This window comes from Ascaphus truei, unplaced genomic scaffold (genome assembly GCF_040206685.1).
Source record: "Ascaphus truei isolate aAscTru1 unplaced genomic scaffold, aAscTru1.hap1 HAP1_SCAFFOLD_709, whole genome shotgun sequence".
Taxonomy (NCBI): Eukaryota; Metazoa; Chordata; class Amphibia; order Anura; family Ascaphidae; genus Ascaphus; species Ascaphus truei.
The window spans coordinates 66635-79494 of NW_027457043.1; the positions used below are offsets into that span (position 1 = coordinate 66635).

General features: G+C 49.4%; 1 protein-coding gene across 1 annotated transcript in view; it reads left to right on the forward strand.

The window, feature by feature from the left end:
• Nucleotides 1-12860, forward strand: part of LOC142486024 (uncharacterized) — a gene marked incomplete at its 5' end in the record, with an annotated part of 34757 nt that overhangs the window by 16906 nt on the left and 4991 nt on the right. Inside the window, 2 exons of the mRNA XM_075584685.1 lie at nt 3017-3259; nt 11587-11959. Of these exons, the coding sequence (XP_075440800.1) occupies nt 3017-3259; nt 11587-11959 (616 nt within the window). The remainder of the gene's footprint in view (nt 1-3016; nt 3260-11586; nt 11960-12860) is intronic.

The following is a 12860-nucleotide window of genomic DNA, read 5'->3' on the forward strand; positions in this document are numbered from 1 at the left end:
CGGAGAGGTGTAATAACCCCCGGAGTGGTATAGAAGGGTGGAGCGGTATATAGGGGTGTGGAGAGGTGTAATAACCCCCGGAGTGGTATAGAAGGTAAGAGCGGTATATAGGAGTGCGGAGAGGTGTAATAACATCCGGAGTGGTATAGAAGGGTGGAGCGGTATATAGTGGTGCAGAGAGGTGTAATAACCCCGGGAGTGGTATAGAAGGTCAGAGCGGTATATAGGGGTGTGGAGAGGTGTAATAACCCCCGGAGTGGTATAGAAGGGTGGAGCGGTATGTAGGGGTGTGGAGAGGTGTAATAACCCCCGGAGTGGTATAGAAGGGTGGAGCGGTATATATGGGTGTGGAGAGGTGTTATAACCCCCGGAGTGGTATAGAAGGGTGGAGCGGTATATAGGGGTGTGGAGAGGTGTAAAACCCCCCGGAGTGGTATAGAAGGGTGGAGCAGTATATAGGGGTGCGGAGAGGTGTAATAACCCCCGGAGTGGTATAGAAGGCCGGAGCGTTATATAGGGGTGCGGAGAGGTGTAATAACCCCCGGAGTGGTATAGAAGGCCGGAGCGTTATATAGGGGTGCGGAGAGGTGTAATAACACCCGGAGTGGTATAGAAGGGTGGAGCGGTATATAGGGGTGCGGAGAGGTGTAATAATACCCGGAGTGGTATAGAAGGGTGGAGCGGTATATAAGGGTGTGGAGAGGTGTAATAACCCCCGGAGTGGTATAGAAGGGTGGAGCGGTATATAGGGGTGCGGAGAGGTGTAATAACACCCGGATTGGTATAGAAGGGCGGAGCGGTATATAGGGGTGCGGAGAGGTGTAATAACATGCGGAGTGGTATAGAAGGGTGGAGCAGTATATAGGGGTGCGGAGAGGTGTAATAACATGCGGAGTGGTATAGAAGGGTGGAGCGGTATATAAGGGAGTGTGGAGAGGTGTAATATGCGGAGTGGTATAGAAGGGCAGAGCGGTGTATTAACACGCGGAGTGGTATAGAAGGGTGGAGCGGTATATAAGGGGTGTGGAGAGGTGTAATAACATGCGGAGTGGTATAGAAGGGAGGAGCGGTATATAAGGGAGTGCGGGGAGGTGTCATAACATGCAGAGTTGGTATATAGGGGTGCGGAGAGGTGTAATAACATGCGGAGTGGTATAGAAGGGAAGAGCGGTATATAGGGGTGCGGAGAGGTGTAATAACATGCAGAGTGGTATAGAAGGGCGGAGCGGTATATAAAGAGGTGTAATAACATGCGGGCGGTATATAGGGGTGCGGAGAGGTGTCATAACATGCGGAGCGGTATATAAGGGAGCGTGGAGAGGTGTAATAACATGCGGAGTGGTATAGGAGGGCGGGGCGGTATATTAGAGCCCCTATAAGTGTTTCTTGCCCCTTTAGAAGCGAAAATGCAAATCTTTGCACCCTGAGAAGACGAGTGGGGGGGGGGGGGTGTAATACTATTCCAGGGGGGCCCAGGGAAAGTAACGGGGGGAGGGTAATACTATTCCAGGGGGGCCCAGGGAAAGTAACGGGGGGGGGGGGTAATACTATTCCAGAGGGGCCCAGGGAAAGTAACGGGGGGGGGGGGTAATACTATTCCAGGGGGGCCCAGGGAAAGTAATGGGGGGGGGTAATACTATTCCAGGGGGGCCCAGGGAAAGTAATGGGGGGGAGGGTAATACTATTCCAGGGGGGCCCAGGGAAAGTAACGGGGGGGGGGTAATACTATTCCAGGGGGGCCCAGGGAAAGTAATGGGGGGGAGGGTAATACTATTCCAGGGGGGCCCAGGGAAAGTAACGGGGGGGGGGTAATACTGTTCCAGGGGGGCCCAGGGAAAGTAATGGGGGGGAGGGTAATACTATTCCAGGGGGGCCCAGGGAAAGTAACGGGGGGGGGTAATACTATTCCAGGGGGGCCCAGGGAAAGTAACGGGGGGGGTGTAATACTATTCCAGGGGGGCCCAGGGAAAGTAATGGGGGACTTCGTGACCTATACACTGGGTAATACAGAATAATAGAGCGAGAGAGACGGGCGCGTTACTAACAGCGATAACCCAATTATATATTCCCCGGAGAAAACTTCCTTATTCATTCAAATGGGGCCCCACGCGTAGCTTTACGTGGGGCCCCCGCGCGTAGCTTTACGTGGGGGCCACGCGTAGCTTTACGTGGGGCCCCCGCGCGTAGCTTTACGTGGGGGCCCACGCGTAGCTTTACGTGGGGCCCCACGCGTAGCTTTACGTGGGGGCCCCGCGCGTAGCTTTACGTGGGGGCCCCGCGCGTAGCTTTACGTGGGGGCCCCGCGCGTAGCTTTACGTGGGGCCCCGCGCGTAGCTTTACGTGGGGCCCCCGCGCAGCTTTACGTGGGGCCCCCGCGCAGCTTTACGTGGGGCCCCCGCGCGTAGCTTTACGTGGGGGCCACGCGTAGCTTTACGTGGGGCCCCCGCGCGTAGCTTTACGTGGGGGCCCACGCGTAGCTTTACGTGGGGGCCCCGCGCGTAGCTTTACGTGGGGGCCCCGCGCGTAGCTTTACGTGGGGCCCCACGCGTAGCTTTACGTGGGGGCCCCGCGCGTAGCTTTACGTGGGGGCCCCGCGCGTAGCTTTACGTGGGGCCCCACGCGTAGCTTTACGTGGGGCCCCACGCGTAGCTTTACGTGGGGCCCCACGCGTAGCTTTACGTGGGGCCCCACGCGTAGCTTTACGTGGGGCCCCACGCGTAGCTTTACGTGGGGCCCCACGCGTAGCTTTACGTGGGGGCCCACGCGTAGCTTTACGTGGGGCCCCACGCGTAGCTTTACGTGGGGCCCCACGCGTAGCTTTACGTGGGGCCCCACGCGTAGCTTTACGTGGGGCTTTACGTGGGGGCCACGCGTAGCTTTACGTGTAGCTTTACGTGGGGCTTTACGTGGGGGCCACGCGTAGCTTTACGTGTAGCTTTACGTGGGGCCCCACGCGTAGCACCCAACCAGGAGACACAGACAAGACTGAGTATTGCCCCTCTCTGTTCCTGCATAGATCAGCGCTGGGGTATTCTGCGCGGGGCAGATCGCACTGATACCCTGCACCATGCAGCTACTCCCTGGGGGCATCGCAGCAGAGGTGGGAATCTCCCTGCGCCACGTGGAGAGGGTCCTAGATGCCACGAGCCCCGGCACCACCCTGAGCCATGCCATGGTGACTCACTGCTACGTGACACGGGCCTCCTACATACCCACTGCCGCGGCGGCGTGGCACAGGAGACACGCACAGACACACCAGGTAACGCGTGACGCGCACAGCAGGCATCTGTATTGCGTGTACCTGCTGAGAGCTGAGGGGTATTACACCAAGGGCGGCCAACCCCAATCCGCAAGACCCCCCAACGGGTCGGGTTTTCAGGATATCCCAGCTTCAGCACAGGTGGTGCAGTCGAAGACTGAGTCACTGATTGAGCCACATGTGCTGAAGCAGGGATATCCTGAAAACCCGACCTGTTGGGGGGTTTTGAGGACTGGGTTGGGCGCCCCTGTATTACGCTCTATGAAGCTTCAGCCTCTGGGACTAATTATTATCTCTCCGTGTTTGTCGCTTTCCTCGCGTCTCCTTCCTTCTCTTTCCTCGCGTCTCCTTCCTTCTCTTTCCTCGCGTCTCCTTCCTTCTCTTTCCTCGCTTCTCCTTCCTTCTCTTTCCTCGCTTCTCCTTCCTTCTCTTTCCTCGCTTCTCCTTCCTTCTCTTTCCTCGCGTCTCCTTCCTTCTCTTTCCTCGCTTCTCCTTCCTTCTCTTTCCTCGCTTCTCCTTCCTTCTCTTTCCTCGCTTCTCCTTCCTTCTCTTTCCTCGCTTCTCCTTCCTTCTCTTTCCTCGCTTCTCCTTCCTTCTCTTTCCTCGCGTCTCCTTCTCTTTCCTCGCGTCTCCTTCCTTCTCTTTCCTTGCGTCTCCTTCCTTCTCTTTCCTCGCGTCTCCTTCCTTCTCTTTCCTCGCGTCTCCTTCCTTCTCTTTCCTCGCTTCTCCTTCCTTCTCTTTCCTCGCGTCTCCTTCCTTCTCTTTCCTCGCGTCTCCTTCCTTCTCTTTCCTCGCGTCTCCTTCCTTCTCTTTCCTCGCGTCTCCTTCCTTCTCTTTCCTCGCGTCTCCTTCCTTCTCTTTCCTCGCGTCTCCTTCCTTCTCTTTCCTCGCGTCTCCTTCCTTCTCTTTCCTCGCGTCTCCTTCCTTCTCTTTCCTCGCGTCTCCTTCCTTCTCTTTCCTCGCTTCTCCTTCCTTCTCTTTCCTCGCGTCTCCTTCCTTCTCTTTCCTCGCTTCTCCTTCCTTCTCTTTCCTCGCGTCTCCTTCCTTCTCTTTCCGCGCTTCTCCTTCCTTCTCTTTCCTCGCGTCTCCTTCCTTCTCTTTCCTCGCGTCTCCTTCCTTCTCTTACCTCGCTTCATCTTCCTTCTCTTTCCTCGCGTCTCCTTCCTTCTCTTTCAAACCCTCAATCTTTCTCGTCATCCGTCCCTCATCCTCCTGATGTCACTTTCCTTTCCCTCCCTTACTTTCTCTTAAAGCAGCAGACCAAGCTGCCATTTAAACAAAAAAAATAATCCCTTTAATATGTGGATCAATACAATCCACACAATGATTAGTAATTAGTTAAGTTGCCGATCGATCGGGGGAGATCCAGATCGGGGGTTCACTAAATGGAGAGCAAAGTTCTGTGGGGAAGATCATGTGACCAGGCAGTCACTAGATACAATTGGTTCACTGCTAGAGAGGGCAGGGCTCAAAAAGGGGTGTGCCAGAGCCTGTTTCAGAAGAGGAAAGGGATGTGACTTTGTAAATGGTTGCTATAGAAACAGAAAATGCTTGTTACATTACAATACTAATAAAATGTATGTAACACTGGTTCCTCGTGAACACAGACGCTACTGATGCTGTATATTACCTGTGTGGCCCTCTACACCACTACATGTAATTCACAGATGTTTAAAAAAATGCTACAAGTATTTTCTCGTAGTACGGAGCTGATTTATTTAAAAAAAAAACACATGTAGGATATTGCTTGGTCTGCAGCGCTAAAGTCTTTCTCAGCAACTCTTTATTCCACATAATGATCTGCAGCCTTATTTCTATAAGGTTTTGAGACGACGTTGGCGGAAGCCACATCGCTGAAGTCCCCAAAACCTGCACTAGAAAACCTTCCTTCTCTTTCCTCGCGTCTCCTTCCTTCTCTTTCCTCGCGTCTCCTTCCTTCTCTTTCCTCGCGTCTCCTTCCTTCTCTTTCCTCGCGTCTCCTTCCTTCTCTTTCCTCGCGTCTCCTTCCTTCTCTTTCCTCGCTTCTCCTTCCTTCTCTTTCCTCGCGTCTCCTTCCTTCTCTTTCCTCGCTTCTCCTTCCTTCTCTTTCCTCGCGTCTCCTTCCTTCTCTTTCCTCGCGTCTCCATCCTTCTCTTTCCTCGCGTCTCCTTCCTTCTCTTTCCTCGCGTCTCCTTCCTTCTCTTTCCTCGCGTCTCCTTCCTTCTCTTTCCTCGCTTCTCCTTCCTTCTCTTTCCTCGCTTCTCCTTCCTTCTCTTTCCTCGCTTCTCCATCCTTCTCTTTCCTCGCTTCTCCATCCTTCTCTTTCCTCGCTTCTCCTTGCTTCTCTTTCCTCGCTTCTCCTTCCTTCTCTTTCCTCGCTTCTCCTTCCTTCTCTTTCCTCGCGTCTCCTTCCTTCTCTTTCCTCGCTTCTCCTTCCTTCTCTTTCCTCGCATCTCCTTCCTTCTCTTTCCTCGCTTCTCCTTCCTTCTCTTTCCTCGCGTCTCCTTCCTTCTCTTTCCTCGCTTCTCCTTCCTTCTCTTTCCTCGCTTCTCCTTCCTTCTCTTTCCTCGCTTCTCCATCCTTCTCTTTCCTCGCTTCTCCATCCTTCTCTTTCCTCGCTTCTCCTTGCTTCTCTTTCCTCGCTTCTCCTTCCTTCTCTTTCCTCGCTTCTCCTTCCTTCTCTTTCCTCGCTTCTCCTTCCTTCTCTTTCCTCGCTTCTCCTTCCTTCTCTTTCCTCGCTTCTCCTTCCTTCGCTTTCCTCGCTTCTCCATCCTTCTCTTTCCTCGCTTCTCCTTGCTTCTCTTTCCTCGCTTCTCCATCCTTCTCTTTCCTCGCTTCTCCATCCTTCTCTTTCCTCGCTTCTCCTTGCTTCTCTTTCCTCGCTTCTCCTTCCTTCTCTTTCCTCGCTTCTCCTTCCTTCTCTTTCCTCGCTTCTCCTTCCTTCTCTTTCCTCGCTTCTCCATCCTTCTCTTTCCTCGCTTCTCCATCCTTCTCTTTCCTCGCTTCTCCTTGCTTCTCTTTCCTCGCTTCTCCTTCCTTCTCTTTCCTCGCTTCTCCTTCCTTCTCTTTCCTCGCTTCTCCTTCCTTCTCTTTCCTCGCGTCTCCTTCCTTCTCTTTCCTCGCTTCTCCTTCCTTCTCTTACCTCGCTTCTCCTTCCTTCTCTTACCTCGCTTCTCCTTCCTTCTCTTTCCTCGCTTCTCCTTCCTTCTCTTTCCTCGCTTCTCCTTCCTTCTCTTTCCTCGCTTCTCCTTCCTTCTCTTTCCTCGCTTCTCCTTCCTTCTCTTTCCTCGCTTCTCCTTCCTTCTCTTTAATCGCTTCTCCTTCCTTCTCTTTCCGCGCTTCTCCTTCCTTCTCTTTCCTCGCTTCTCCTTCCTTCTCTTTCCTCGCTTCTCCTTCCATCTCTTTCCTCGCGTCTCCTTCCTTCTCTTTACTCGCTTCTCCTTCGAATATACATCATCAGTAGCGTCTGTGTTCACGAGGAACCAGTGTTACATACATTTTTTTAGTATTGTAATGTAACAAGCATTTTCTTTTTCTATAGCAACCATTTACAAAGTCACATCCCTTTCCTCTTCTGAAACAGGCTCTGGCACACCCCTTTTTGAGCCCTGCCCTCTCTAGCAGTGAACCAATTGTATCTAGTGACTGCCTGGTCACATGATCTTCCCCACAGAACTTTGCTCTCCATTTAGTGAACCCCCGATCTGGATCTCCCCCGATCGATCGCCAACTTAACTAATTACTAATCATTGTGTGGATTGTATTGATCCACATATTAAAGGGATTATTTTTTTTGTTTAAATGGCAACTTGGTCTGCTGCTTTAAGAGAAAGTAAGGGAGGGAAAGGAAAGTGACATCAGGAGGATGAGGGACGGATGACGAGAAAGATTGAGGGTTTGAAAGAGAAGGAAGGAGACGCGAGGAAAGAGAAGGAAGGAGAAGCGAGGAAAGAGAAGGAAGGAGAAGCTTCTCCTTCCTTCTCTTTCCTCGCTTCTCCTTCCTTCTCTTACCTCGCTTCTCCTTCCTTCTCTTTCCTCGCGTCTCCTTCCTTCTCTTTCCTCGCTTCTCCTTCCTTCTCTTTCCTCGCTTCTCCTTCCTTCTCTTTCCTCGCTTCTCCTTCCTTCTCTTTCCTCGCTTCTCCTTCCTTCTCTTTCCTCGCTTCTCCTTCCTTCTCTTTCCTCGCGTCTCCTTCCTTCTCTTTCAAACCCTCAATCTTTCTCGTCATCCGTCCCTCATCCTCCTGATGTCACTTTCCTTTCCCTCCCTTACTTTCTCTTAAAGCAGCAGACCAAGTTGCCATTTAAACAAAAAAAATAATCCCTTTAATATGTGGATCAATACAATCCACACAATGATTAGTAATTAGTTAAGTTGCCGATCAATCGGGGGAGATCCAGATCGGGGGTTCACTAAATGGAGAGCAAAGTTCTGTGGGGAAGATCATGTGACCAGGCAGTCACTAGATACAATTGGTTCACTGCTAGAGAGGGCAGGGCTCAAAAAGGGGTGTGCCAGAGCCTGTTTCAGAAGAGGAAAGGGATGTGACTTTGTAAATGGTTGCTATAGAAACAGAAAATGCTTGTTACATTACAATACTAAAAAAATGTATGTAACACTGGTTCCTCGTGAACACAGACGCTACTGATGCTGTATATTACCTGTGTGGCCCTCTACACCACTACATGTAATTCACAGATGTTTAAAAAAAATGCTACAAGTATTTTCTCGTAGTACAGAGCTGATTTATTTAAAAAAAAAACACATGTAGGATATTGCTTGGTCTGCAGCTTTAAAGTCTTTCTCAGCAACTCTTTATTCCACATAATGATCTGCAGACTTATTTCTATAAGGTTTTGAGACGACGTTGGCGGAAGCCACATCGCTGAAGTCCCCAAAACCTGCACTAGAAAACCTTGTACGATAGATAGGTATCACAACCTGTGAAGTAACTGAGGCTGCACTTAAAGTGCTGGCGACGCGACGTCGCGGCAAAACAAATGTATTGCCGCCGTCGCTTGCGCTTATAGTAAGCGCGATGCTGGCGGAGCGAATTTCTGAAGCCGGTCAAATTTGATTTTTCAGAGGCTGTCGCCACATGTGAAAAAAGTGAAATAACTGCACTCAGTGATAGGTGATATATATATATATATATATATATATATATATATATATATAAATGATATACCAATGCCCTGATTAGGTGTAGATATATTGTGATCAGTTGAAACAATATAGTGAAATCTTAACCAAATAGTGTAATATTAAAACGGACCAAGGGAATTAATTAAACCTGTTCCGTTCACGTGTGTATAGGTGAGGTAACTGCAGCTGTTCAAATAGGATGGCTCCGCAACCAGTACTAGAACAAAAAAACAAAAAGAGAGAACAGCACAAGACCTCATTGTGTAGTATTATAAAAATTGTATTCAGTTCATTCAGCAGGTGAGTATTGCACGTACATTCAAATATATTTAACAGGCATGACATGTTATGGACATGTTACCACAACTGCTAGTAGCGTAGGACCGCTCAGGACTCAGCTGGGCTGGGGATGAGATGGATTCTTGTCTTTCCCCAGGGGTTCTTGGGTTGTTTTCTCCCCTTAGATCAGCATCGTTTCACCGGATGAAGGACTGCAGTATCCTTGCACAAAACCCGCTGCACGCTGATGCTCTGTGCCTCCGTTGTTTAGTAGCACGCTGATGCCGTCACTCAGGATGTCCTGTCCAGGATCGGGAGCTCTAGCGCTGGCAACGTGTGGTGTAGCTTGCTACATGTCAGTGCTCCACGACGAGCTATCTGATGCGCACTGATGACGTCACTCCAAGCGTCCCATCACATACGGGTTGGAGTAATAAAATGTCCATTAAGTGACACAAAAGTTGGATAAAGGCAGATTCTTGGACTCAAGAAAGTACAAACTGGAATACGTCCTATTCCAACGCGTTTCGTAAATAGATTACTTCGTCAGGGAATCATGATCATGATACCTTCATCCGGTGAAACGATGCTTATCTAAGGGGAGAAAACAACCCAAGAACCCCTGGGAAAAGACAAGAATCCATCTCATCCCCAGCTGAGTCCTGAGTGGTCCTACGCTACTAGCAGTTGTGGTAACATGTCCATAACATGTCATGCCTGTTAAATATATTTGAATGTACGTGCAATACTCACCTGCTGAATGAATTGAATACAATTTTTATAATACTACACAATGAGGTCTTGTGCTGTTCTCTCTTTTTGTTTTTTGTCACCACATGTGACAGGCTCTGAACCAATCAAAGACCTGGTCGCCCGCGACATCGCTGGAAAGCGAATTACAAATTCCGCTAGCGGCGACGGTGACTTCATCCGTCGTGTCGCCGTCACGAGCACTATAAGCGCGGCCTTACTCTTGCTGGTACTTATACGCCTCTAACATCCCTCGGTGTGTTTCTGTAACACAGTCTGCAGATACCTGCAAAATCAGAAAGAACGGCACAGAAGAGAAAGTGACCGAGGAGCCCACAGGCCCCTTAGTATGCACGCAGGGTGTAACAGTGGGATATACAACGAACCAAATATATAAGGCAAATAATGGTAGGGCAAAGCTGCTAAAATTACTTGTCACCTTATGTATTTCAACGTAATTATTGCATATTATTAAAAAAAAATGTATTATTCTTTGATTTTAGCAGCTTTGCCCTACCATTATTTGCCCTATATATTTGGTTCGTTCGCACTAGTTAAGCTTCTATAGGACACTATATCCTTTGTATATCACACTGTTACACCAGGCGTGCATACTAAGGGGCCCTTGGTGACCTTGGTCACTTTTTCTTCCTTGTCGTTATATATATATATTTTCCACGTTGCACCAGGCTGCGTTCATTCATTCGCTTATATGGTACTGAGCGATATGTTCACCATCAGTGATTAAATCAGAAAGAAGAAAGGAAATACTCTGTAAACAGCATTTAAAAAATCAAGTGGAAACGGATTGGAATAATTTCCGGGGCCGCGCCTTTTATTAAACACGTAATAAGAGACTATCAGGTGACAGTGGTGTAAAGTGAGGGAACATTTCCTTCCGTAGCCTCCTCCCTGCAAACTTCTGTTCTGCAGACACAGCGTGTCTGGCTGCGTCTCCGTGCTCTCTGGCATTGAGCTGGCTGAGCCTCTCTCACGGGGAATATTGAGCCCTGCTGATTGAGGAGAAGCCACTGTTACAAGAGAAAGTAACGGCAAACCCCTAGCCCTCTTATCCTGTCACTGCGGTTATTCCATCATCACCTGGCGGGACATACGCTACGTGCAGCCTATCCCCTTCAGAGCAGCTGGGAAGGAGTTAAAAGGCACAGCAACGTCCAGAATATTGAAGTTGCATTAATAGAACACCCACCTTCTTTTTCTCTTATTTGTATATGTACAGCCTGTGACAATGTACAGTATAATTGCACATTCTTACCTAAGCTGCCAATCGTTTGGTGCTCCAAGAGAATAGCTGCATTCTGACTGTGTGCTGCAGCCAGCTGCTATGTAACATTATACAGTATTACTAAGTGTAACATTATTGTTACAGCTTTCAGAGTAATAGACATTCTGCTGTTTGGGACACAGCAAGAGATCTGTGTGTGATACTTTGTTGCCAAAGGGCAGAGCTCAAAAAGGTGTCAGAGCCTGTTTCAAAAGAGGAAATCAATGTGACGTTCTGAATGGTTACTATAGCAACCACAGGATGATCAGTACATAAAAAAAATTATAAGTGGCATTTGGAGTTTAAAAAAATTAATCCAGGCAGTTATCTAATACTACAGAAACATATAGGAATTTTCGCGTTTTGCTCCTTTAAGGTGAAAGTACTCAGTGATGTAACTCCTTCAGAATAATTTGTAACAAAAGGAAATTGCCAGAGAAACTGTAGAGTCCGAACCAAAAAACAAACATAATATTTATTAGTTGTGAAAATGAATAAAGGGTCTGTTTGTGCTGCATCGATATCTGCACGGAGCCGGAAATCAGTCCGCGGTGCTGCTGTTTTAGGATCACAAACCGAGAGACTCTTACAGGGCATGCCCTTATTTTTAGGTTTGATAGCGAAGTTACTGTAGCCTTATTGGTACTGGAGTGATACCTTTTAGTGACTTACTTAAGCGTTCTTCACGGATGCAGTTACAGTGCACAGAGCTTTCTTAGCCTCACAGGCGTCTTCTTGTAGAGTTCTGTGACTTTGATCTATGTCTCGTGCCACAAGCTAAAACTAATCGTAATAAGCAAGCTGTGGTCCTCAGTACCCCTGAGTAGAGTCGCACACTCCCGGTGCCTGCAGCTGAGCCTGTGAGTGACCGTTGCTGTTTTGTGCCTGCAGGACAGGGCCCCTCTCCTCACCGTGGCTGTAGTTCCCCAGCTCCCCCGTGGCGCGGCGGTGGAGTGGCACGTGATGGCCGCTGCGGATGAGCCTGCGGAAAGGAGACACTTCTCGCTGTCGGAGGCGAGCTCGGGTTTCCAGGTGACACTGCGCGGGGTGATATCCAGCTCTGCGTCCTGTGCCTCCCTCGTACTCTCGCTGTGCGTGGCCTCTGCAAGGCTCCCTTCCCAAGACTGGTGCGGTGCTCTTGGTATCCTGGGGACTGCGCTGCGGCGAGCCTCGGGGGAGCTCTCCGCTGACACGGCCCTCACTGCCCTGTGCTGCAGATCGTTCTGTAAGGGGGACAGCGTGGAGTCACAGAGTCTGCGGGAAGGTGAGTCTGGACAGGACAGAGGGGACTGTGTGTAAAGCAAGCATCGCACATGTAGTGAAAGGGTTAATTGTCCATGCGTTAGAGTTGGAGCCCTGGATAAGGAACTTTGTCATTGAGTTTGATGCGAGCAGCTCCCATATATATTTGCAAAGCTCCCCTAAGTACTGTGTCCAGTAAACTCTACCCCAGGGGTCCCCAACTCCCAGCCCCCCGGAGCCGGTATAGCCTTACAACCTGGTCTGTGGGGGGCTCTTGGGGACTGGAGTTGGGAAGCCCAGCTCTACCCTAATGTCTGTGTATTAGGAAAATGTGAGAGGTGTGTGTACCTGATGTCTGTGTATTAGGAGTCAGTGAGAGGTAAGTGTATCTGATGTCTGTGTATTAGGAGTCAGTGAGAGGTAAGTGTATCTGATGTCTGTCTGTATTAGGTGGGGGTGGGAGGTATGTGTCCCTGATGTCCTTGCAGGATTCGGAGGGTGAGAGGTAGGTAGGTAATATATGCATGTATGTCTTTATTTATATAGCGCCATTAATGTACATAGCGCTTCACAGCAGTAATACACGTGACAATCATATAAATAACAAATAATATAAATAACACATAATGGGAATAAGTGCTTCATGCATAAAAGTAATATTTAGGAAAATGAGTCCCTGCCCCGAAGAGCTTACAATCTAATTGGTGTGGAGAACGTACAGAGACAGTAGGATGTGTTCCTGATATGTGTGCAGGATTAGGGGGGTGAGAGGTATGTGTCCCTAATAACTCTCCATGATTAGAGGGGTGAGAGGTATGTGTCCCTAATAACTCTCCAGGATTAGGGGGGTGAGAGTTATGTGTCCCTGATAATTCTCCAGGATTAGGGGGGTGAGAGGTATGTGTCCCTGATAACTCTCCAGG